The 27,230-nt window shown below is 43.5% G+C and overlaps 1 protein-coding gene across 6 annotated transcripts in view; it reads left to right on the top strand.

The window, feature by feature from the left end:
* The window catches only part of LOC130275484 (complement factor H-like), a 162,024-nt gene that overhangs the window by 47,138 nt on the left and 87,656 nt on the right, over window positions 1–27,230 (top strand). For 2 of the 6 annotated variants that reach the window (XM_056523521.1, XM_056523522.1), the window contains 3 exons: window positions 1,772–1,874; window positions 2,265–2,321; window positions 23,683–23,736. In XM_056523521.1, coding sequence (XP_056379496.1) covers window positions 1,799–1,874; window positions 2,265–2,321; window positions 23,683–23,736 — 187 coding nt within the window. In that variant the 5' untranslated portion in view covers window positions 1,772–1,798. Of the gene's footprint in view, window positions 1–1,546; window positions 1,875–2,264; window positions 2,322–21,800; window positions 22,220–23,682; window positions 23,737–27,230 lie in introns of those variants that run through there. The other 4 variants (XM_056523520.1, XM_056523524.1, XM_056523523.1 and 1 more) reach the window with 4 other exon arrangements.

Raw genomic sequence — 27,230 nt, 5'->3', positions numbered from 1 at the left:
CTCCTCCTTCCTTTACCTGTACCTGAACAGCCATGGTCCCATATTGCTATGGACTTCATCACCGATCTGCCACCATCCCGCAATAATACAGTCATCTGGGTGGTCGTTGATCGTTTTTCTAAAATGGCTCATTTTGTCCCTCTGCCGGGTCTTCCTTCTGAGCCACAATTGGCGAAACAATTTTTTCTTCATATTTTTAGCTTCCACGGGCTTCCCACGCACATCGTCTCAGACAGAGGCGTCCAATTTGTTTCTAAATTTTCGAGGGCACTCTGCAGTCGATAAAAAATGAAACAAAATTTTTCTTCTGCTTACCACCCTCAATCCAACGGTCAAGTGGAGAGAGTAAATCAGATACTTGGTGACTACCTGCGACATTTTGTCTCCTCTCGCCAAGATGATTGGGTCGACCTTCTGCCCTGGGCTGATTTTCGTACAATTTTAAAAACTCTGAGTCTTCTTCCAAATCCCCATTTATTGTGGTATACGGTCCTGAGGAGAGGTCCTGGGAGTCTGAGGCCAATATTCTTGATAAGGAGCTCATCTGTAAGTACCTAGGATCCAAAAAAGAGGGGAAGACCAAAGGGGGGGGGGGTACTGTAATGCCGAGCGCTCCGGGTCCCGCATCCATCCTGGAGCGCTCACGGCATGTGTCCACCTGCAGCGCCCCGGTCTGTCCCTCTGACCGGGAGCGCTGCTACAGTGCCGCTGGTGGGGATGCGATCCGAGTGGCGGCACAAGTCCGCCCGCGGGCCGCATCCCGTTCCACTTCCCTCCCTCTGTCTTCTGTGTCCTTCCAGCGCGTGCGGCCCCGCTCTCTAGGGCGCGCGCGCCGGCTCTCTTATATTTAAAGGGCCAGTGCACCATTAATTGGTGCCTGGCCCAATTATTGTAAAACTTATAAAATACCTCTTCCCCTTCCTGTCCTTGCCGGATCTTGTTGCCTAGTGCCTTGAGAACGCGTTTCCTGAGTGTCCATTGCCTTTGTTCCCAGAGCCTTTGCTGTTGCCCCTGACTACGAACCTTGCCGCCTGCCCTGACCTTTTGCTACATCTGACCTTGCCTTGTCCTTTTGTACCGCGCCATCTCAGCTGCCAGAGGGGTTGAGTCGCTACCGGGTGGAACGACCTGGGGGTTACCGCCGCAGCAAGTCCATCCCGCTTTGTGGCGGGCTCTGGTGAATACCAGTAACCCCTTAGACTCTGTTCCCCTAGTACGGCCCACGCCATCACCTCCCTGGCACAGAGGATCCACCTCCAGTGTCCTCACCATCCGCCAGCCCGGATCCTGACAGTGATTCAGCAGAGAGCTCTGCGTTCCAAAAAAAAAAATAATTTCCTCTGAATACTAATAATAAGTAAGGGAAGGATTAAGAATTTTTTTTATAGAAGTAATTTACAAATCTGTTTAACTTTCTGGCACCAGTAGATTTAAAAAAAAAAATAAAAAAAAACGTTTTCCACTGGAGTACCCCTTTAAGATTGAAGTGTTAGACTGCCTGAGTTTTCCATAAATACAGTGTTAACTAGAAAACAGGAAATTGACTTTTCCTGAAGACCACACATACAAAGCCCGCCTGTCTGCTCACGCATGTAGATCCCACTTAGGGAAAATCCCCAAAAGCTTTCATATCCAGAAAACAGGAACAGGCAGCAGACAAATAAAGCCAATTGTATCTGATTTACCATAGACAGGATTACACAACCGATACAAAAAGAGAACTTATAACAGATATCCTGGAATCAGCTTGTATCTTGTTTTATTGGGATAGTGACCAACAAACTAAAATCGTGCCACGATGCCCAGACCGGCCCTCATCATTGGTATGGTGTCGCTTTCTTTATGCTGTTTTACTACAACGACTGCAGAGAAAGGTAAGAATAATATATGTGTTCAAAAGTCTGAATTAGAATGTTTGGCTGGTTGGTTGTTATCCGGGAAGATTAATTGTATACATGTTATACTGTTCTATTAATGTTTACTGACCTGCCCTGTTACAGGTGTTTGACAGTCATGTGTATAATGGAATGTTTCCCAACCTAGGTGCCTCCAGCTGTTGCAAAACTACAACTCCCAGCATGCCCGGACAGCCTTTGGCTGTCCGGGCATGCCGGGAGTTGTAGTTTTGCAACAGCTGGAGGCACCCAGGCTGGAAAAAAATGGAGTAATGAATAGTAGGATTGTATTCTTCACGGTGTGAAATTGTTTATCCTAAATTTATTGCTTTGTTATTTTATTGTGATGAGATGTTTGTTTTTTCTTAGTAAACAGCATGGAGACCACAACCCAATTACACGTGAACGTGACTCCTGTTAGTGGACGTGAGTGCATTATTCTAATAAATCAGTGATACATAGGATAAATATATAAAATCTATATATACGGTATCTCCCATAAGTGAGTCCACCCCTCACATTATATATACAGTATATCCCATAAGTGACTCCACCCCTCACATTATATATACAGTATATCCCATAAGTGACTCCACCCCTCACATTATATATACAGTATATCCCATAAGTGACTCCACCCCTCACATTATATATACAGTATATCCCATAAGTGACTCCACCCCTCACATTATATATACAGTATATCCCATAAGTGACTCCACCCCTCACATTATATATACAGTATATCCCATAAGTGAGTCCACCCCTCACATTATATATACAGTATCCCCCATAAGTGACTCCACCCCTCACATTATATACAGTATATCCCATAAGTGACTCCACCCCTCACATTATATATACAGTATCTCCCATAAGTGACTCCACCCCTCACATTATATATAGTATATCCCATAAGTGACTCCACCCCTCACATTATATACAGTATCTCCCATAAGTGAGTCCACCCCTCACATTATATATACAGTATATCCCATAAGTGAGTCCACCCCTCACATTATATATTCAGTATCTCCCATAAGTGAGTCCACCCCTCACATTATATATACAGTATATCCCATAAGTGACTCCACCCCTCACATTATATATACAGTATATCCCATAAGTGAGTCCACCCCTCACATTATATACAGTATCTCCCATAAGTGAGTCCACCCATCACATTATATATACAGTATCTCCCATAAGTGAGTCCACCCCGCACATTATATATACAGTATATCCCATAAGTGACTCCACCCCTCACATTATATATACAGTATCTCCCATAAGTGAGTCCACCCCTCACATTATATATAAAGTATATCCTATAAGTGAGTCCACCCCTCACATTATATATACAGTATATCCCATAAGTGAGTCCACCCCTCACATTATATATACAGTATATCACATAAGTGAGTCCACCCCTCACATTATATATAAAGTATATCCTATAAGTGAGTCCACCCCTCACATTATATATACAGTATATCCCATAAGTGAGTCCACCCCTCACATTATATATACAGTATCTCCCATAAGTGAGTCCACCCCTCACATTATATATAAAGTATATCCTATAAGTGAGTCCACCCCTCACATTATATATACAGTATATCCCATAAGTGAGTCCACCCCTCACATTATATATACAGTATATCACATAAGTGAGTCCACCCCTCACATTATATATATAGTATCTCCCATAAGTGAGTCCACCCCTCACATTATATATACAGTATCTCCCATAAGTGAGTCCAACCCTCACATTATATATAAAGTATATCCTATAAGTGAGTCCACCCCTCACATTATATATACAGTATATCCCATAAGTGAGTCCACCCCGCACATTATATATACAGTATCTCCCATAAGTGAGTCCACCCCTCACATTATATATACAGTATCTCCCATAAGTGAGTACACCCCTCACATTATATATAAAGTATATCCTATAAGTGAGTCCACTCCTCACATTATATACAGTATCTCCCATAAGTGAGTCCACCCCTCACATTATATATACAGTATCTCCCATAAGTGAGTCCACCCCTCACATTATATACAGTATCTCCCATAAGTGAGTCCACCCCTCACATTATATATACAGTATATCCCATAAGTGAGTCCACCCCTCACATTATATATACAGTATATCCCATAAGTGAGTCCACCCCTCACATTATATATACAGTATATCCCATAAGTGAGTCCACCCCTCACATTATATACAGTATATCCCATAAGTGACTCCACCCCTCACATTATATATATACAGTGTTTCCCATAAGTGAGTCCACCCCTCACATTATATATACAGTATATCCCATAAGTGAGTCCACCCCTCACATTATATACAGTATATCCCATAAGTGACTCCACCCCTCACATTATATATATACAGTATATCCCATAAGTGAGTCCACCCCTCACATTATATACAGTATCTCCCATAAGTGAGTCCACCCCTCACATTATATATACAGTATATGCCATAAGTGACTCCACCCCTCACATTATATATACAGTATATCCCATAAGTGACTCCACCCCTCACATTATACACAGTATCTCCCATAAGTGACTCCACCCCTCACATTATATATACAGTATCTCCCATAAGTGATTCCACCCCTCACATTATATATACAGTATCTCCCATAAGTGAGTCCACCCCTCACATTATATACAGTATCTCCAATAAGTGAGTCCACCCCTCACATTATATATACAGTATCTCCCATAAGTGAGTCCACCCCTCACATTATATACAGTATCTCCAATAAGTGAGTCCACCCCTCACATTATATATACAGTATTTCCCATAAGTGAGTCCACCCCTCACATTATATGTACAGTATCTCCCATAAGTGAGTCCACCCCTCACATTATATATACAGTATCTCCCATAAGTGAGTCCACCCCTCACATTATATATACAGTATATCCCATAAGTGAGTCCACCCCTCACATTACATACAGTATATCCCATAAGTGACTCCACCCCTCACATTATATATCAAGTATATCTCATAAGTGAGTCCCCCCCTCACATTATATATACAGTATATCCCATAAGTGAGTCCACCCCTCACATTATATATACAGTATTTCCCATAAGTGAGTCCACCCCTCCCATTATATATACAGTATCTCCCATAAGTGACTCCACCCCTCACATTATATAGATATACAGTATCTCCCATAAGTGAGTCCACCCCTCACATTATATACAGTATATCCCATAAGTGAGTCCACCCCTCACATTATATACAGTATATCCCATAAGTGAGTCCACCCCTCACATTATATATACAGTATCTCCCAGAAGTGAGTCCACCCCTCACATTATATATACAGTATATCCCATAAGTGAGTCCACCCCTCACATTATATATACAGTATCTCCCATAAGTGAGTCCACCCCTCACATTATATATATAGTATCTCCCATAAGTGAGTTCTCCCCTCACATTATATATATAGTATCTCCCATAAGTGAGTCCACCCCTCACATTATATATACAGTATATCCCATAAGTGAGTCCACCCCTCACATTATATATACAGTATCTCCCATAAGTGAGTCCACCCCTCACATTATATATAGTATCTCCCATAAGTGACTCCACCCCTCACATTATTGTTACGCCTAGCGCTCCGGGTCCCCGCTCCTCCCCGGAGCGCTCACGGCGTCTTTCTCCCTGCAGCGCTCCGGTCGGTCCCGCTGACCGGGAGCGCCGCACTGTCATGGCCGTTGGGGATGCGATCCGCACAGCGGGACGCGCCCGCTCGCGAATCGCATCCCAGGTCACTTACCCGTCCCGGTCCCCTGCTGTCTTGTGCTGGCGCGCGCGGCTCCGCTCTCTAGGGCGCGCGCGCGCCAGCTCTCTGAGACTTAAAGGGCCAGTGCACCAATGATTGGTGCCTGGCCCAATTAGCTTAATTGGCTCCCACCTGTTCCCTGGCTATATCTAGTCTCCTCCCTTGCACTCCCTTGCCGGATCTTGTTGCCTTGTGCCAGTGAAAGCGTTTAGTGTGTCCAAAGCCTGTGTACCTGAACTTCTGCTACCCATCCTGACTACGAACCTTGCCGCCTGCCCCCGACCTTCTGCTACGTCTGACCTTGCTTCTGCCTACTCCCTTGTACCGCGCCTATCTTCAGCAGCCAGAGAGGTGAGCCGTTGCTAGTGGATACGACCTGGTCACTACCGCCGCAGCAAGACCATCCCGCTTTGCGGCGGGCTCTGGTGAAAACCAGTAGTGGCTTAGAACCGGTCCACTAGCACGGTCCACGCCAATCCCTCTCTGGCACAGAGGATCCACTACCTGGAAGCCGAATCGTGACAGTAGATCCGGCCATGGATCCCGCTGAGGTGCCGCTGCCAAGTCTCGCTGATCTTCCCACGGTGGTCGCTCAGCAATCGCAGCAGATTGCCCAACAAGGACAGCAGCTGTCGCAGTTGACCGCCATGTTACAGCGACTTCTGCCTCTGCTACAGCAGCAACCATCTCCTCCGCCAGCTCCTGCACCTCCTCCGCAGCGAGTGGCCGCTCCTAGCCTCCGCTTGTCCCTGCCGGACAAATTTGATGGGGACTCCAGACTCTGCCGTGGATTTTTGTCTCAGTGTTCCCTGCATATGGAGATGATGTCGGACTTGTTTCCTTCAGAACGGTCTAAGGTGGCGTTCGTAGTAAGCCTTCTTTCAGGAAAGGCCTTGTCTTGGGCCACACCGCTCTGGGACCGCAATGATCCTGCCACAGCCACAGTCCAGTCCTTCTTCACTGAACTCCGGAGTGTTTTCGAGGAGCCAGCCCGAGCTTCTTCTGCCGAGACTGTCCTGTTGAACCTGGTCCAGGGTAATTCTTCCGTTGGCGAGTATGCCGTACAATTCCGTACTCTTGCTTCAGAATTATCCTGGAATAACGAGGCTCTCTGCGCGACCTTTAAAAAAGGCCTATCCAGTCGCATCAAGGATGTGCTGGCCGCACGAGAGATTCCTGCCAATCTGCAAGAACTCATTCATCTAGCTACCCGCATTGACATGCGTTTTTCTGAGCGACACCAAGAGCTCCGCCAGGAAAAAGACTTAGATCTCTGGGCACCTCTCCCACAGTATCCGTTGCAATCTACGCCTGGGCCTCCCGCCGAGGAGGCCATGCAAGTGGATAAGTCTCGCCTGACCCAGGAAGAGAGGAATCGCCGCAGGGAAGAAAATCTCTGTCTTTACTGTGCCAGTACCGAGCATTTCTTGGTGGATTGCCCTATCCGTCCTCCACGCCTGGGAAACGCACGCACGCACCCAGCTCACGTGGGTGTGGCGTCTCTTGGTTCTATGTCTGCTCCTCCACGTCTCACGGTACCCGTGCGGATTTCTTCTTCAGCCTGCTCCTCCCTCTCAGCCGTGGCCTGCTTGGACTCCGGTGCCTCAGGAAATTTTATTTTGGAGTCGTTTGTTAATAAATTCAGCATCCCGGTGACCCGTCTCGTCAAGCCGCTCTACATTTCCGCGGTCAACGGAGCCAGATTGGACTGCACCGTGCGTTACCGCACAGAGCCCCTCCTCATGTCTATTGGACCCCACCTTGAGAGGATTGAATTCTTCATTCTCCCCAACTGTACCTCTGAGGTTCTCCTCGGTCTGCCTTGGCTCCGGCTTCATTCCCCCACCATTGATTGGACCACCGGGGAGATCAGGAACTGGGACTCTGCCTGCCACAGGAAGTGCCTCTCCCCCCCTCCCAGTCCCGTCAGGCAAGCCTCTGTGCCACCCCATGGCCCCCGTCCTGGTGTCACACTGCCCCGTGCCAGGCCTCGCCCTCTGCCCTCCCTCCCCATTCCCACTCCTGCTGTACTGCCTGCCGTTGAGGAAACCCTCCATTCTTTCCCGGTGTCCTCATCCCAGGGGAGGCAGTTACTGGACAAAGAGAAGGGGAGACCTAAGGGGGGGGGGTACTGTTACGCCTAGCGCTCCGGGTCCCCGCTCCTCCCCGGAGCGCTCACGGCGTCTTTCTCCCTGCAGCGCTCCGGTCGGTCCCGCTGACCGGGAGCGCCGCACTGTCATGGCCGTTGGGGATGCGATCCGCACAGCGGGACGCGCCCGCTCGCGAATCGCATCCCAGGTCACTTACCCGTCCCGGTCCCCTGCTGTCTTGTGCTGGCGCGCGCGGCTCCGCTCTCTAGGGCGCGCGCGCGCCAGCTCTCTGAGACTTAAAGGGCCAGTGCACCAATGATTGGTGCCTGGCCCAATTAGCTTAATTGGCTCCCACCTGTTCCCTGGCTATATCTAGTCTCCTCCCTTGCACTCCCTTGCCGGATCTTGTTGCCTTGTGCCAGTGAAAGCGTTTAGTGTGTCCAAAGCCTGTGTACCTGAACTTCTGCTACCCATCCTGACTACGAACCTTGCCGCCTGCCCCCGACCTTCTGTTACGTCTGACCTTGCTTCTGCCTACTCCCTTGTACCGCGCCTATCTTCAGCAGCCAGAGAGGTGAGCCGTTGCTAGTGGATACGACCTGGTCACTACCGCCGCAGCAAGACCATCCCGCTTTGCGGCGGGCTCTGGTGAAAACCAGTAGTGGCTTAGAACCGGTCCACTAGCACGGTCCACGCCAATCCCTCTCTGGCACAGAGGATCCACTACCTGGAAGCCGAATCGTGACAATTATATATACAGTATATCCCAGAAGTGAGTCCACCCCTCACATTATATATACAGTATCTCCCATAAGTGAGTCCACCCCTCACATTATATACAGTATCTCCCATAAGTGAGTCCACCCCTCACATTATATATAGTATCTCCCATAAGTGAGTCCACCCCTCACATTATATATACAGTATATACCATAAGTGACTCCACCCCTCACATTATATACAGTATCTCCCATAAGTGAGTCCACCCCTCACATTATATATACAGTATCTCGCATAAGTGAGTCCACCCCTCACATTATATATACAGTATCTCCCATAAGTGAGTCCACCCCTCACATTATATATACAGTATCTCCTATAAGTGAGTCCACCCCTCACATTATATATACAGTATATCCCATAAGTGAGTCCACCCCTCACATTATATGTGCAGTATCCCCCATAAGTGAGTCCACCCCTCACATTATATATACAGTATATCCCATAAGTGACTCCACCCCTCACATTATATATACAGTATATCCCATAAGTGAGTCCACCCCTTACATTATATATACAGTATATCCCATAAGAGAGTCCACCCCTCACATTATATACAGTATATCCCATAAGTGAGTCCACCCCTCACATTATATATACAGTATCTCCCATAAGTGACTCCACCCCTCACATTATATATATACAGTATCTCCCATAAGTGAGTCCATCCATCACATTATATATACAGTATCTCCCATAAGTGAGTCCACCCCTCACATTATATATACAGTATATCACATAAGTGACTCCACCCCTCACATTATATATACAGTATCTCCCATAAGTGAGTCCACCCCTCACATTATATATACAGTATATCCCATAAGTGAGTCCACCCCTCACATTATATATACAGTATATCCCATAAGTGAGTCCACCCCTCACATTATATATACAGTATCTCCCATAAGTGAGTCCACCCCTCACATTATATACACAGTATCTCCCATAAGTGAGTCCACCCCTCACATTATATATACAGTATATCCCATAAGTGAGTCCACCCCTCACATTATATATACAGTATCTCCCATAAGTGAGTCCACCCCTCACATTATATATAGTATCTCCCATAAGTGAGTCCACCCCTCACATTATATATATAGTATCTCCCATAAGTGAGTCCACCCCTCACATTATATATACAGTATCTCCCATAAGTGAGTCCACCCCTCACATTATATATACAGTATCTCCCATAAGTGAGTCCACCCCTCACATTATATGTACAGTATCCCCCATAAGTGAGTCCACCCCTCACATTATATATACAGTATCTCCTATAAGTGAGTCCACCCCTCACATTATATATACAGTATATCCCATAAGAGAGTCCACCCCTCACATTATATATACAGTATCTCCCATAAGTGAGTCCACCCCTCACATTATATATACAGTATATCCCATAAGTGACTCCACCCCTCACATTATATATACAGTATATCCCATAAGTGACTCCACCCCTCACATTATATATACAGTATATCCCATAAGTGACTCCACCCCTCACATTATATATACAGTATATCCCATAAGTGACTCCACCCCTCACATTATATATACAGTATATCCCATAAGTGACTCCACCCCTCACATTATATATACAGTATATCCCATAAGTGAGTCCACCCCTCACATTATATATACAGTATCCCCCATAAGTGACTCCACCCCTCACATTATATACAGTATATCCCATAAGTGACTCCACCCCTCACATTATATATACAGTATCTCCCATAAGTGACTCCACCCCTCACATTATATATAGTATATCCCATAAGTGACTCCACCCCTCACATTATATACAGTATCTCCCATAAGTGAGTCCACCCCTCACATTATATATACAGTATCTCCCATAAGTGAGTCCACCCCTCACATTATATATACAGTATATCCCATAAGTGAGTCCACCCCTCACATTATATATTCAGTATCTCCCATAAGTGAGTCCACCCCTCACATTATATATACAGTATATCCCATAAGTGACTCCACCCCTCACATTATATATACAGTATATCCCATAAGTGAGTCCACCCCTCACATTATATACAGTATCTCCCATAAGTGAGTCCACCCATCACATTATATATACAGTATCTCCCATAAGTGAGTCCACCCCGCACATTATATATACAGTATATCCCATAAGTGACTCCACCCCTCACATTATATATACAGTATCTCCCATAAGTGAGTCCACCCCTCACATTATATATAAAGTATATCCTATAAGTGAGTCCACCCCTCACATTATATATACAGTATATCCCATAAGTGAGTCCACCCCTCACATTATATATACAGTATATCACATAAGTGAGTCCACCCCTCACATTATATATAAAGTATATCCTATAAGTGAGTCCACCCCTCACATTATATATACAGTATATCCCATAAGTGAGTCCACCCCTCACATTATATATACAGTATATCACATAAGTGAGTCCACCCCTCACATTATATATATAGTATCTCCCATAAGTGAGTCCACCCCTCACATTATATATACAGTATCTCCCATAAGTGAGTCCACCCCTCACATTATATATAAAGTATATCCTATAAGTGAGTCCACCCCTCACATTATATATACAGTATATCCCATAAGTGAGTCCACCCCGCACATTATATATACAGTATCTCCCATAAGTGAGTCCACCCCTCACATTATATATACAGTATCTCCCATAAGTGAGTACACCCCTCACATTATATATAAAGTATATCCTATAAGTGAGTCCACTCCTCACATTATATACAGTATCTCCCATAAGTGAGTCCACCCCTCACATTATATATACAGTATCTCCCATAAGTGAGTCCACCCCTCACATTATATACAGTATCTCCCATAAGTGAGTCCACCCCTCACATTATATATACAGTATATCCCATAAGTGAGTCCACCCCTCACATTATATATACAGTATATCCCATAAGTGAGTCCACCCCTCACATTATATATACAGTATATCCCATAAGTGAGTCCACCCCTCACATTATATACAGTATATCCCATAAGTGACTCCACCCCTCACATTATATATATACAGTGTTTCCCATAAGTGAGTCCACCCCTCACATTATATATACAGTATATCCCATAAGTGAGTCCACCCCTCACATTATATACAGTATATCCCATAAGTGACTCCACCCCTCACATTATATATATACAGTATATCCCATAAGTGAGTCCACCCCTCACATTATATACAGTATCTCCCATAAGTGAGTCCACCCCTCACATTATATATACAGTATATGCCATAAGTGACTCCACCCCTCACATTATATATACAGTATATCCCATAAGTGACTCCACCCCTCACATTATACACAGTATCTCCCATAAGTGACTCCACCCCTCACATTATATATACAGTATCTCCCATAAGTGATTCCACCCCTCACATTATATATACAGTATCTCCCATAAGTGAGTCCACCCCTCACATTATATACAGTATCTCCAATAAGTGAGTCCACCCCTCACATTATATATACAGTATCTCCCATAAGTGAGTCCACCCCTCACATTATATACAGTATCTCCAATAAGTGAGTCCACCCCTCACATTATATATACAGTATTTCCCATAAGTGAGTCCACCCCTCACATTATATGTACAGTATCTCCCATAAGTGAGTCCACCCCTCACATTATATATACAGTATCTCCCATAAGTGAGTCCACCCCTCACATTATATATACAGTATATCCCATAAGTGAGTCCACCCCTCACATTACATACAGTATATCCCATAAGTGACTCCACCCCTCACATTATATATCAAGTATATCTCATAAGTGAGTCCCCCCCTCACATTATATATACAGTATATCCCATAAGTGAGTCCACCCCTCACATTATATATACAGTATTTCCCATAAGTGAGTCCACCCCTCCCATTATATATACAGTATCTCCCATAAGTGACTCCACCCCTCACATTATATAGATATACAGTATCTCCCATAAGTGAGTCCACCCCTCACATTATATACAGTATATCCCATAAGTGAGTCCACCCCTCACATTATATACAGTATATCCCATAAGTGAGTCCACCCCTCACATTATATATACAGTATCTCCCAGAAGTGAGTCCACCCCTCACATTATATATACAGTATATCCCATAAGTGAGTCCACCCCTCACATTATATATACAGTATATCCCATAAGTGACTCCACCCCTCACATTATATATATAGTATCTCCCATAAGTGAGTCCACCCCTCACATTATATATATAGTATCTCCCATAAGTGAGTTCTCCCCTCACATTATATATATAGTATCTCCCATAAGTGAGTCCACCCCTCACATTATATATACAGTATATCCCATAAGTGAGTCCACCCCTCACATTATATATACAGTATCTCCCATAAGTGAGTCCACCCCTCACATTATATATAGTATCTCCCATAAGTGACTCCACCCCTCACATTATATATACAGTATATCCCAGAAGTGAGTCCACCCCTCACATTATATATACAGTATCTCCCATAAGTGAGTCCACCCCTCACATTATATACAGTATCTCCCATAAGTGAGTCCACCCCTCACATTATATATAGTATCTCCCATAAGTGAGTCCACCCCTCACATTATATATACAGTATATACCATAAGTGACTCCACCCCTCACATTATATACAGTATCTCCCATAAGTGAGTCCACCCCTCACATTATATATACAGTATCTCGCATAAGTGAGTCCACCCCTCACATTATATATACAGTATCTCCCATAAGTGAGTCCACCCCCCACATTATATATACAGTATCTCCTATAAGTGAGTCCACCCCTCACATTATATATACAGTATATCCCATAAGTGAGTCCACCCCTCACATTATATGTGCAGTATCCCCCATAAGTGAGTCCACCCCTCACATTATATATACAGTATATCCCATAAGTGACTCCACCCCTCACATTATATATACAGTATATCCCATAAGTGAGTCCACCCCTTACATTATATATACAGTATATCCCATAAGAGAGTCCACCCCTCACATTATATACAGTATATCCCATAAGTGAGTCCACCCCTCACATTATATATACAGTATCTCCCATAAGTGACTCCACCCCTCACATTATATATATACAGTATCTCCCATAAGTGAGTCCATCCATCACATTATATATACAGTATCTCCCATAAGTGAGTCCACCCCTCACATTATATATACAGTATATCACATAAGTGACTCCACCCCTCACATTATATATACAGTATCTCCCATAAGTGAGTCCACCCCTCACATTATATATACAGTATATCCCATAAGTGAGTCCACCCCTCACATTATATATACAGTATATCCCATAAGTGAGTCCACCCCTCACATTATATATACAGTATCTCCCATAAGTGAGTCCACCCCTCACATTATATACACAGTATCTCCCATAAGTGAGTCCACCCCTCACATTATATATACAGTATATCCCATAAGTGAGTCCACCCCTCACATTATATATACAGTATCTCCCATAAGTGAGTCCACCCCTCACATTATATATAGTATCTCCCATAAGTGAGTCCACCCCTCACATTATATATATAGTATCTCCCATAAGTGAGTCCACCCCTCACATTATATATACAGTATCTCCCATAAGTGAGTCCACCCCTCACATTATATATACAGTATCTCCCATAAGTGAGTCCACCCCTCACATTATATGTACAGTATCCCCCATAAGTGAGTCCACCCCTCACATTATATATACAGTATATCCCATAAGAGAGTCCACCCCTCACATTATATATACAGTATCTCCCATAAGTGAGTCCACCCCTCACATTATATATACAGTATATCCCATAAGTGAGTCCACCCCTCACATTATATATACAGTATATCCCATAAGTGACTCCACCCCTCACATTATATATACAGTATATCCCATAAGTGACTCCACCCCTCACATTATATATATAGTATATCCCATAAGTGAGTCCACCCCTCACATTATATATACAGTATATCCTATAAGTGAGTCCACCCCTCACATTATATACAGTATCTCCCATAAGTGAGTCCACCCCTCACATTATATATACAGTATCTCCCATAAGTGAGTCCACCCCTCACATTATATATACAGTATCTCCCATAAGTGAGTCCACCCCTCACATTATATATACAGTATATCTCATAAGTGAGTCCACCCCTCACATTATATGTACAGTATCCCCCATAAGTGAGTCCACCCCTCACATTATATATACAGTATATCCCATAAGTGAGTCCACCCCTCACATTATATATACAGTATATCCCATAAGTGAGTCCACCCCTCACATTATATATACAGTATCTCCCATAAGTGAGTCCATCCCTCACATTATATATACAGTATATCCCATAAGTGAGTCCACCCCTCACATTATATATACAGTATATCCCATAAGTAAGTCCACCCCTCACATTATATATACAGTATCTCCCATAAGTGACTCCACCCCTCACATTATATACAGTATCTCCCATAAGTGAGTCCACCCCTCACATTATATACAGTACCCCCCATAAGTGAGTCCACCCCTCACATTATATACAGTATCTCCCATAAGTGAGTCCACCCCTCACATTATATATACAGTATCTCCCATAAGTGACTCCACCCCTCACATTATATACAGTATCTCCCATAAGTGAGTCCACCCCTCACATTATATATACAGTATCTCCCATAAGTGAGTCCACCCCTCACATTATATATACAGTATCTCCCATAAGTGAGTCCACCCCTCACATTATATATACAGTATCTCCCATAAGTGACTCCACCCCTCACATTATATATACAGTATATCCCATAAGTGAGTCCACCCCTCACATAATATATACAGTATATCCCATAAGTGAGTCCACCCCTCACATTATATACAGTATATCCCATAAGTGAGTCCATCCATCACATTATATATACAGTATCTCCCATAAGTGAGTCCACCCCTCACATTATATATACAGTATATCACATAAGTGACTCCACCCCTCACATTATATATACAGTATCTCCCATAAGTGAGTCCACCCCTCACATTATATATACAGTATATCCCATAAGTGAGTCCACCCCTCACATTATATATACAGTATATCCCATAAGTGAGTCCACCGCTCACATTATATATACAGTATCTCCCATAAGTGAGTCCACCCCTCACATTATATATACAGTATATCCCATAAGTGAGTCCACCGCTCACATTATATACACAGTATCTCCCATAAGTGAGTACACCCCTCACATTATATATACAGTATATCCCATAAGTGAGTCCACCCCTCACATTATATATACAGTATCTCCCATAAGTGAGTCCACCCCTCACATTATATATAGTATCTCCCATAAGTGAGTCCACCCCTCACATTATATATATAGTATCTCCCATAAGTGAGTCCACCCCTCACATTATATATACAGTATCTCCCATAAGTGAGTCCACCCCTCACATTATATATACAGTATCTCCCATAAGTGAGTCCACCCCTCACATTATATGTACAGTATCCCCCATAAGTGAGTCCACCCCTCACATTATATATACAGTATCTCCCATAAGTTAGTCCACCCCTCACATTATATATACAGTATATCCCATAAGTGAGTCCACCCCTCACATTATATATACAGTATATCCCATAAGTGACTCCACCCCTCACATTATATACAGTATCTCCCATAAGTGAGTCCACCCCTCACATTATATATACAGTATCTCCCATAAGTGAGTCCACCCCTCACATTATATATACAGTATATCCCATAAGTGAGTCCACCCCTCACATTATATGTACAGTATCCCCCATAAGTGAGTCCACCCCTCACATTATATATACAGTATATCCCATAAGTGAGTCCACCCCTCACATTATATATACAGTATATCCCATAAGTGAGTCCACCCCTCACATTATATATACAGTATCTCCCATAAGTGAGTCCATCCCTCACATTATATATACAGAATATCCCATAAGTGAGTCCACCCCTCACATTATATATACAGTATATCCCATAAGTAAGTCCACCCCTCACATTATATATACAGTATCTCCCATAAGTGACTCCACCCCTCACATTATATACAGTATCTCCCATAAGTGAGTCCACCCCTCACATTATATACAGTACCCCCCATAAGTGAGTCCACCCCTCACATTATATACAGTATCTCCCATAAGTGAGTCCACCCCTCACATTATATATACAGTATCTCCCATAAGTGACTCCACCCCTCACATTATATACAGTATCTCCCATAAGTGAGTCCACCCCTCACATTATATATACAGTATCTCCCATAAGTGAGTCCACCCCTCACATTATATATACAGTATCTCCCATAAGTGAGTCCACCCCTCACATTATATATACAGTATCTCCCATAAGTGACTCCACCCCTCACATTATATATACAGTTTATCCCATAAGTGAGTCCACCCCTCACATAATATATACAGTATATCCCATAAGTGAATCCACCTCTCACATTATACACAGTTTCTCCCATAAGTGAGTCCACCCCTCACATTATATATACAGTATCTCCCATAAGTGAGTCCACCCCTCACATTATACACAGTATCTCCCATAAGTGAGTCCACCCCTCACATTATACACAGTATCTCCCATAAGTGAGTCCACCCCTCACATTATATATACAGTATCTCCCATAAGTGAGTCCACCCCTCACATTACATACAGTATCTCCCATAAGTGAGTCCACCCCTCACATTATACACAGTATCTCCCATAAGTGAGTCCACTCCTCACATGACTAAGGGAGATTCTAGCTGCCTGTCCCTGACCATACCCACCTCGCAACAATCCACCAATAATGACCGACACATTTGTATGGCGCTAAGGCCACAGCAGACCAATTTTATTATTAACAATTAAAACATTGTGCAAAAATAACTTTGTATTAACATCGTACAACATATATATAACCAAACACTTAACCAAAACTTTACCAGGAGAAGACCCAGAGGCACCGTCCACTTTCTTTCCATATACCTGAAATTCTGGGGTCTCCTACTCTTGCTCTCGGACGAGCAACACCTGGCCCTGGAGCACCACTTCGGAGCCTCGTATCCTTCCTTGGTCACAGGAACCATACCACTAGGGCGTATCTCCTCCACGCCCCACTTTACTCCCAGTCTCTCCTGTCCCTTCCACAACGAGGGCGAGTGACCCCTTTCTCAGCCACGTTCCACCACACCCTCAAGGCCCGCTCCACCGCCTCACAAATATTCAACAGCCATAGGTCCATTCCAAAGACGTTGAGGTGGACCAAATCCGAAGCAAAAAAATCTGGGTCTCCACTTTTCAACTGCGAATGGCGCGCCACCAGCCCTCCATTTTGTGCCATGAACCTCCCCACCGCCTTGTTCACCTTAGCCCGAGCAAGATTCAGTCCAGCCACCGACCTGGCACCCCTCCAACGCCTCCCAGCCACTATGTCCGACCAGATGACTAGCAGTCCAGGGAAAGCCGACCAGAGTCTCAGCACGTCCAGCTTGACGTCCCGCATCGAATCCCTGGACGTACGAAATCCCAGGTCGTTCCCCCCAAGATGCAAGACCACGACATCCGGGTTCCTGTCCATTCTAGCATAGAAATGAACACAGGGCAGTAACTCGGACCACCGCATACCGCCTTGACCCAGCCAGCGAACCTCCACCTCCGACCTGGAAAAACCCAACTGACAACCCTCCAGCCCTTGCACCCCCTCTGACCACGTATGAATGGATGATTATCCAAACCAGGCATTTCCTGGAACCTACAAGAAAGAAAAGAACATGCCTGTACAGAACTTAACTAAACCACTTACAACAATTCCGGCCTAACATAAATCTTAAAGTGATCAGACTCCCACCGCCCGATCCGCTTAATTACACCAGGATCCAACCCCCACCGAGAAGCCTCAGTCGCTGCGCCAATACGAAAAGAATGAGAACTGTACTCCTCCGCCCGAAAGCCGGCCACCCGCAAGCATTTGTGGAAAACCGCCGTAAACTGAAAGCAGGACAAGAAGCTACCATCCCCATGAACTACCAGAGGTCCCAAAACCGCCAGTCAAACCTCCAAAAACCTCCCATAACAAGCCACCGGACACATCGCCACCAGCGACTCCCAATCCCACCACCATCTACCGTACGCCGCCCAAGTAGCCCCACCCACCGACCAGCTAACCAGGCCTAATGCCACCGCTATACCAGACTCCATAGCCAATCGGGACATTATATACAGTATCTCCCATAAGTGAATCCACCCCTCACATTATATACAGTATCTCCCTTACGCCTTTCCTTCATATAAGATAGGGATAGGAATAGGTATAAAGCTATCCTTCACATAAGATAGAGATAGGCATATGGCTATCCTTCATATAAGACAGTGATAGGCATTAGGCAATCCTTAATATAAGATAGATATAGGCATAAGGCTATCCTTTATATAAGATAGGGATAGACATAAGGTTATCCTTCATATACGATAGAGATAGGCACAGGGCCGGCATCAGGGGGGTATAGCCAGTACTCCAGTAAGGGGCCCCATCTCCCAGGGGGGGCGGGCCCCTGCTGCACCCCCCTTCAGCAGCCCCAGCACAGAATACTGCTGTTTAAGCAGCAGTCTCCTGCTTTCACTGGCAGCTGCAAAATACTTCCTGCAATCTGTCCTCTCCTCCCTGGATAAGGCTCTTACAGACGACAGCAGCACAATGGAGCGATAACTGCCGAACATCGGGCTTTGTATGGGAGGCAGAGGACCTTTGGTGATGTCATTACCATGTGATCAGTCGCATGGGTGGGAGGAGCCTGACTACTATGCAATGGAGGCCCAGGAAGAAGTTCCTGTATAGAGGAATGTGTATCATGTGAAGGTAACCTACAAATTACTATGTCTGTGTTTTCCAAACAGTGTGCATCCAGCTGTTACAAAACTACAACTCCCAGTATGCCCAGAAAGCCAACAGCTGTCTGGGCATACTGGGAGTTGTAGTTTTGCAACAGCTGGAGATACATTGTTTGGAAAACACTGCACTACATAATTCCCACACACTGCATTTAACACACCCACCCCATTTATTGATTTAAGAATCCATAAATGTCCAAGCTATTCCAATATAACGTTAATTATCCCACACGGTCAATGGCATAATTGTTAAAAAAAATACCAAAGTCCACAATTGCTAATTTTTAGTTATTTCATATACCATAAAAAATAAATTAAAAAAAAAGCGATCGAAAAGACACATCAAAACAAAAATGGTACCAGTAAAAACTACTGATCAAAGCGCGAAAGATGAGCCCTCACACATCCCAGTATAAGGAAAAATGCTAAAGTTATAGGGGTCAGAAGAGGTTGATTTTAAAGGGGTTGTGCGCTGCCCTGACTTTCGCGCCCCCTTCCCATAGACTTTCGTTGAGGGGGCAGGCGAGACGTCACGAGGGGGCGGGCGAGACGTCACGAGGGGGCGGGCGTGACGTCACGCCCAGCGGCTGCGAACACGGAAGCCCGCACACAGCTTTTGGAGTAATGAATTTCCGGACGCTGTGAGCGGAGCTCCGAAAGTCAGGACAGCGCACAACCCCTTTAAGTATACTACTTTTTGTATAAACGGAAGCCCCCAAAAGTTGCAAAATGGTGTTTTTTTTTTACTGTGTATTTCATGGTACAGTAACCCCCGGACCTACGATGGCCCCGACATATGATGAAATCGACATACGATGCTTTTATATGTCGGGGCAAAATGTTGGGGCAAAATGCTTAAGCTGCTGTCGGATAGCAGTTTAAGCATCCCGGACACTTACCTATTCCCGCTACTCCGGGTCCACTTCGGGATCCTCCAGCGTCTTCCGCATCTTCTCCAGGGTCCGGGCCTCGCTTTCCGGAGTCGTTATTACGTCACTACGCACGCCGCGCCGACGCAGCAGCGTAATAACGTCACCAGAAATAAGATAGATATAGGCATAAGGCTATCCTTCATATAAGATAGGGATAGACATAAGGCTATCCTTCATATAAGATAGGGATAGGCATAAGGCTATCCTTCATATAAGACAGAGATAGGCATAAGGCTATCCTTCATATAAGATAGATATAGGCATAAGGCTATCCTTCATATAAGATAGATATAGGCATAAGGCTATCCTTCATATAAGATAGATATAGGCATAAGGCTATCCTTCATATAAGATAGATATAGGCATAAGGCTATCCTTCATATAAGATAGATATAGGCATAAGGCTATCCTTCATATAAGATAGGGATAGGTATAAGGCTATCCTTCATATAAGATAGGGATAGACATAAGGCTATCCTTCATATAAGATAGAGATAGGCATAAGGCTATCCTTCATATAAGATAGGGATAGACATAAGGCTATCCTTCATATAAGATAGGGCCAGGCATAAGGATATCCTTCATATACGATAGGGATAGGTATAAGGCTATCCTTCATATAAGACAGAGATAGGCATAAGGCTATCCTTCATATAAGATAGGGATAGGTATAAGGCTATCCTTCATATAAGATAGGGCCAGGCATAAGGCTATCCTTCATATAATATAGAGATAGATATAAGGCTATCCTTCATATAACATAGGGATAGACATAAGGCTATCCTTCATATAAGATAGTGATAGGTATAAGGCTATCCTTCATATAAGATAGGGATAGGTATAAGGCTATCCTTCATATAAGATAGAGATAGGTATAAAGCTATCCTTCATATAAGATAGAGATAGGTATAAGGCTATCCTTCATATAAGATAGAGATAGGTATAAGGCTATCCTTCATATAAGATAGATATAGGCATAAGGCTATCCTTCATATAAGATAGAGATAGGTATAAGGCTATCCTTCATATAAGATAGAGATAGGTATAAGGCTATCCTTCATATAAGATAGATATAGGCATAAGGCTATCCTTCATATAAGGTATATAAAACTAACAGCTCATAAGCGTGGCCCAGAACATGATATATTAATAATTTAACAGTTAAAACTTATATTTTTAGCTTCACCTTTTGACCGTCAACATTTTATGAAGCAAAGAGAATTATTGTTATAAGCCGCAGGAATTTGAAATGCTCGATAAGCTTTTCTGCCCTCCTTTCTCAGAACAGATTCGCCACAATGCTGACTACTTCACTGTGGGTCCACCAAGCTTGAAACTGAAGTGTTAGGCTGCAAAACTTTCCCAAACCTACAGCGTTACTACCACACATACAAAGCCCGTCTGTCTGCTCACGCATGCCGATCCCACTTGGTGAAAATCCCCAAAATCTTTCATGTCCAGAAAACAGGAACAGGCAGCAGACAAATAAAGCCAATTGTATCTAATTTACCATAGACAGGATTACACAACCGATACAAAAAGAGAACTTATAACAGATATTAAAGAGCGCAATTAGCCAGTATCGTGTTGTTTTATTGGGATAGTGACCAACAAACTAAAATCGTGCCACGATGCCCAGACCGGCCCTCATCATTGGTATGGTGTCGCTTTCTTTATGCTGTTTTGTTACAACGACTGCAGAGAAAGGTAAGAATAATATATGTGTTCAAATGTCTGAACTAGAATGTTTGGCTGGTTGGTTGTTATTCGGGAAGATTAATTGTATATATGTTAGGCTGGGTTCACACTACGTTTTACAAATACGGTTACCGTATACGGTTTTCCGCTAAAAAGCGTATGGCAAAAACCGTATGCAATTGTATACAACCGTATGACTCCAAATACTGTTTTTCCCCGTACGGTTCTATCCGTTTGCCTCCGTTTTTGCCTCTGTTTTTGCTATTTTGTTGGAATTAGTTTTCAAGCAATTTAATAAAGTTACTATTGTTCTATTGAAATTCCTTCTGCGCATGTGTCAACTCCAAAAAACGGATTAGAAAAACCGTGTGCAAAAGAATTATGAAATTCTGTGTACGGTTCTCATAGACAACAATGTTAAAAGAACCGCATACGGTTCGCATACGGTTTTCCAACCGGAGGCAAAAACGTGGTCGACAGCGTTTTTGCCTACGGTTGAAAAATCAGCAAAACCGTATCTGAGGCAAAACGGATGCAACCGTACACAACATTTGGAATACGGTTTACAATGCATGCTCTATGCATACAGTTTCGGATACTGTCGTATACGTTTTTTTGCGGAAAACCGTATACGGTTACCGTATTTGAAAATCGTAGTGTGAACCCAGCCTTAGGGTGCATGTACACCACGTTTTTGCAATACAGTTCCCGTATCAGGTTTTGGATGAAAAACGGATTCCTCAAAACAAATAAATTTGAGTACAAATTACAACCCGTATACAGTTAAAAACCATATATGGTTTGAAAAATGATGTCCGGTTGCATCCGTTTTTTTTAAGAAAAAAATACATATACCTTTTTAACTTTTCACTTTTCCATTTTGAATAAAGTTTCACTTGTTTGATTGAAATTCCAAAAAAAAAAAAACTGTGCAAAGTAAAAACCGTATGGTGAAAACCAGATGGAACCTTACGCACATATGGTTCTGTAGGGTTCCCATTGACTCCCATGTAAAAAAAAAAAAAACGTATACGGTTTAATACGGTTTTTCACCCGGACCAAAAAACGTGGTAGACTACGGTTTTGGGTACGGCTAAAAAAAACGACAAAACCGTGTAAGATGCAAAGCGGACTAAACTGGATGATGCGTTTGACGTACGGTTTACAATGTTAAGTCAATGCATACGGTTTTCTATACGGTTCCGTACGGTTTTTAACTTGAAACCTTATACGGTTTACTGATCCTGTGTGTGTACCATGTGCGTAATGCAGCGTTTCCCAACCTGGGCACCTCCAGCTGTTGCAAAACTACAACTCCCAGCATGCCCGGACAGCCTTTGGCTGTCCGGGCATGCTGGGAGTTGTAGTTTTGCAACAGCTGGAGGCACCCAGGTTGAGAAACACTGGAGTAATGGATAAAAGGATAACGGGATAAGGTGATGTGTTTATTTTTATTCTTTTTACCCCACTAGAGAACATGGAAACCACAACCCAATTACACGTGAACGCGACTCCTGTCAGTAGATTTATTTTAAATCAACAAGTATCAGAAAGTTAAACAAATTTGTAAATTACTTCTATTAAAAAAAAATCTTAATTCTTCCGGTACTTATCAGCTGCTGTAGTTCTTTTCTTTTTGAATTTCCTTTCTGTCTGTCCAAAGTGCTCTCTGCTGACACCTCTGTCCATGTCAGGAACTGTCCAGAGCAGGAGAGGTTTGCTATGGGGATTTGCTCGTACTCTGGACAGTTCCGAAAATGGACAGAGGTGTCAGCAGAAAGCACTGTGGTCAGACAGAAAATAAATAAATAAAAGAGTAGAACTTCCTGTGGAGCATTCAGCAGCTGGTAAGTATAGGAAGGGTTAATATTTTTAAATTAGTAGTCACTTACTACTGTTTAACTTTCTGACAACAGGTGATTAAAAAAAATAATAATTTGTTTTCCACCGGAGTACCCCTTTTAAACTTGATACACAATGACTTGTATTTCAACCAAAAATATAGCAGAGTTTTATTAACCCTTACCCACACACCATTTGCAAGGGTGGAGGTTTTTGTCTGAACTCAGTTTTATCTCCTGATCACATTGCTCTCAGGCTGCAGAGATTGCCCGGGATTTTTATTCTGCCAGGCGCAGAGAACAGTAGGGTACGTTCACATGCGCGGATTGTTTAGCAAGTTTTCCGCTGCGTATTTGAAAGTGGGCGGGCTCTTCTCAGCTGTCCGCAGCAGATTTTCCGCAGCTGAGTTTACGCTGCGGAAAATCCGCCACAGTCCCTACCGACTTCAATGGGGCTTGCGGCAGATTTTCCGCAGTGTACATTCCACTGCGGAAAATCGGCTGCGGACAGCCGAGAAGAGCCCGCCCACTTTCAAATATGCAGCGAAAAACCCGCTAAAAAATCTGCGCGTGTGAACGTACCCTAAGTCTGGGTTCACACAATAGTATTTTGATCAGTGTTGTTTGCCAAAACCAGGAGTGGAACTAACACAAAGAAAAATTGTGAGGTTAGGTTTCCACTAGAGATGAGCGAACTTACAGTAAATTCGATTCGTCACGAACTTCTCGGCTCGGCAGTTTATGACTTTTCCTGCATAAATTAGTACAGCTTTCCGGTGCTCCGGTGGGCTGGAAAAGGTGGATACAGTCCTAGGAGACTCTTTCCTAGGACTGTATCCACCTTTTCCAGCCCACCGAAGCACCTGAAAGCTGAACTAATTTACGCAGGAAAAGTCATAAACTGCCGAGCCGAGAAGTTCGTGACGAATCAAATTTACTGTAAGTTCACTCATCTCTAGATACTGCATATGTTTATTTTTGTTTACATAATTTTATTTAAAACATTGAAAAAGGAGGTTAATTCAAACTTTTCTTTCAGAAAGGGGCTTATTCACATTTATTACCACTTTTTATTCAATTTCATTTAGTATTTTTTAGTATCTATATATGGACGTGCTGGGCTGGTTTCTATGCTCATCAGATGCTGCCTCTATTCTCTTGTCATCACTGGAAAACACAAGTAGTGAGGATTATCGAAACCTGTGCAGAGGACAAGTGGAGCAACCAATCAGATTGATAGTCTATAGAGCAGTGGTCTTCAACCTGCGGACCTCCAGATGTTGCAAAACTAAAACTCCGGGCATGCTGGGAGTTGTAGTTTTGCAACATCTGAAGGTCCGCAGGTTGAAGACCACTGCGATAGAGAATAGATGCGGCAAAGAACGTAGCGCAGTGTGTACTCCACTTTGTTCTATCTACTGTGGGGGTCCTGGTTCTCTGTCATGTATCGGTACTTTTAAAGATGTTCTACAGCAGGGGTCTCAAACTGTGGCCCTCCAGGTGTTGCAAAACTTTAAAGGGTAGCTCCCACCATCATGTTTGGTTTTTTTTTCTGTCCCTGCCTGTTGGCCTTCTATCCCTAAAACCCTCCCTGCCTTTATTTTAATTTTTTTACTGTTTTAAAAATGGCATTTAGTCTGCCTGGTAGTGTGCTCACTACCAGGCAGACATCATAAGCAGGCACCACGTCACTGATGCCTGCTGGGGCGACACTTCCGCCCTTAGTTCTCCTAACAGGGTGCCTCCAGCTGTTTCACCACTACATGGACTCAAGGGACAGGGACATAATACTCCCCCTTTATAAAGCATTGGTACGGCCTCACCTGGAATATGCTGTTCAGTTTTGGTCGCCTGTCCATAAAAGGGACACTGCGGAGTTGGAAAGGGTGCAGAGACGCGCGACTAAACTAATATGGGGCATGGAACATCTTAGCTATTAAAGGAGTTACAATTGTTTAGTCTTGAGAAGAGACGTTTAAGGGGGGATATGATAAATGTATATAAGTATATTAATGGCCCATACAAAAAATATGGAGAAAAACTGTTCCAGGTTAAACCCCCCCAAAGGACGAGGGGGCACTCCCTCCGTCTGGAGAAGAAAAAGTTTAGTCTCAAGGGGCGACACGCTTTCTTTACCGTGAGGACTGTGAATTTATGGAATGGTCTACCTCAGGAACTGGTCACAGCAGGAACAATTAACAGCTTTAAAACAGGATTAGATACATTCCTGGAACAAAAATAACATTAATGCTTATGAAGAAATATAAAATCCCATCCCTTCCCCAATATCGCGCCACACCCCTACCCCTTAATTCCCTGGTTGAACTTGATGGACATATGTCTTTTTTCGACCGTACTAACTATGTAACTATGTAACTCCCAGCATGCCCTGACATCTATTGGCTGTCAGGGCATGCTGGGAGTTGTAGTGGTAAAACAACTGGAGGCACTCAGGACAGGAGCTTCATGGGGGAAGGAGTGAGCCGGGAGCCGATGCGGGAGGGACCGGTGCGGGGAAGCCTCTTCCTGCCACTCGGTGAGTAACACCCAAACCCTAATATATAAAAGTATATTAGAGATATGTTGTTGTACTTAAGTACTACAACATATCAAAATAATTTTTTGTGACAGTGCCAATTTAACTCCCAGCCTGCCCGGACATCTGGAGGGCCACAGTTTGAGACCACTGTTCTAAAGGATTGCTTTTATATCTAACAGCGCTGGACCTGAAGTTCTTTATAGTAAGAGAATTGAGTATATAAAACACTTGTCTACTCTCCCATATTGGCCACATCTCCCATAACAGGAGATCTCCAGCAATGTCAGCAGATAAAGAGTCTTATTGGCTGCTAGCCAACTGGGAGCGTTTATGGCTTCTGTATTTACACAGCTCTTTCAATGTATCCATTTATTTATACATTCCTACATAGTTATAAATACACTGTATCCATTTATTATATATTCCTACATAGTTATAAATACACTGTATCCATTTATTATACATTCCTACATAGTTATAAATACACTATATCCATTTATTATACATTTCTATATAGTTATAAATACACTGTATCCATTTATTATACATTCCTATATAGTTATAAATACACTATATCCATTTATTATACATTCCTATATAGTTATAAATACACTGTATCCATTTATTATACATTCCTACA

The sequence above is a fragment of the Hyla sarda genome, chromosome 6 (assembly GCF_029499605.1).
Source record: "Hyla sarda isolate aHylSar1 chromosome 6, aHylSar1.hap1, whole genome shotgun sequence".
NCBI classification, from domain to species: Eukaryota; Metazoa; Chordata; class Amphibia; order Anura; family Hylidae; genus Hyla; species Hyla sarda.
This window is presented reverse-complemented; position numbering and strand designations above follow the sequence as displayed.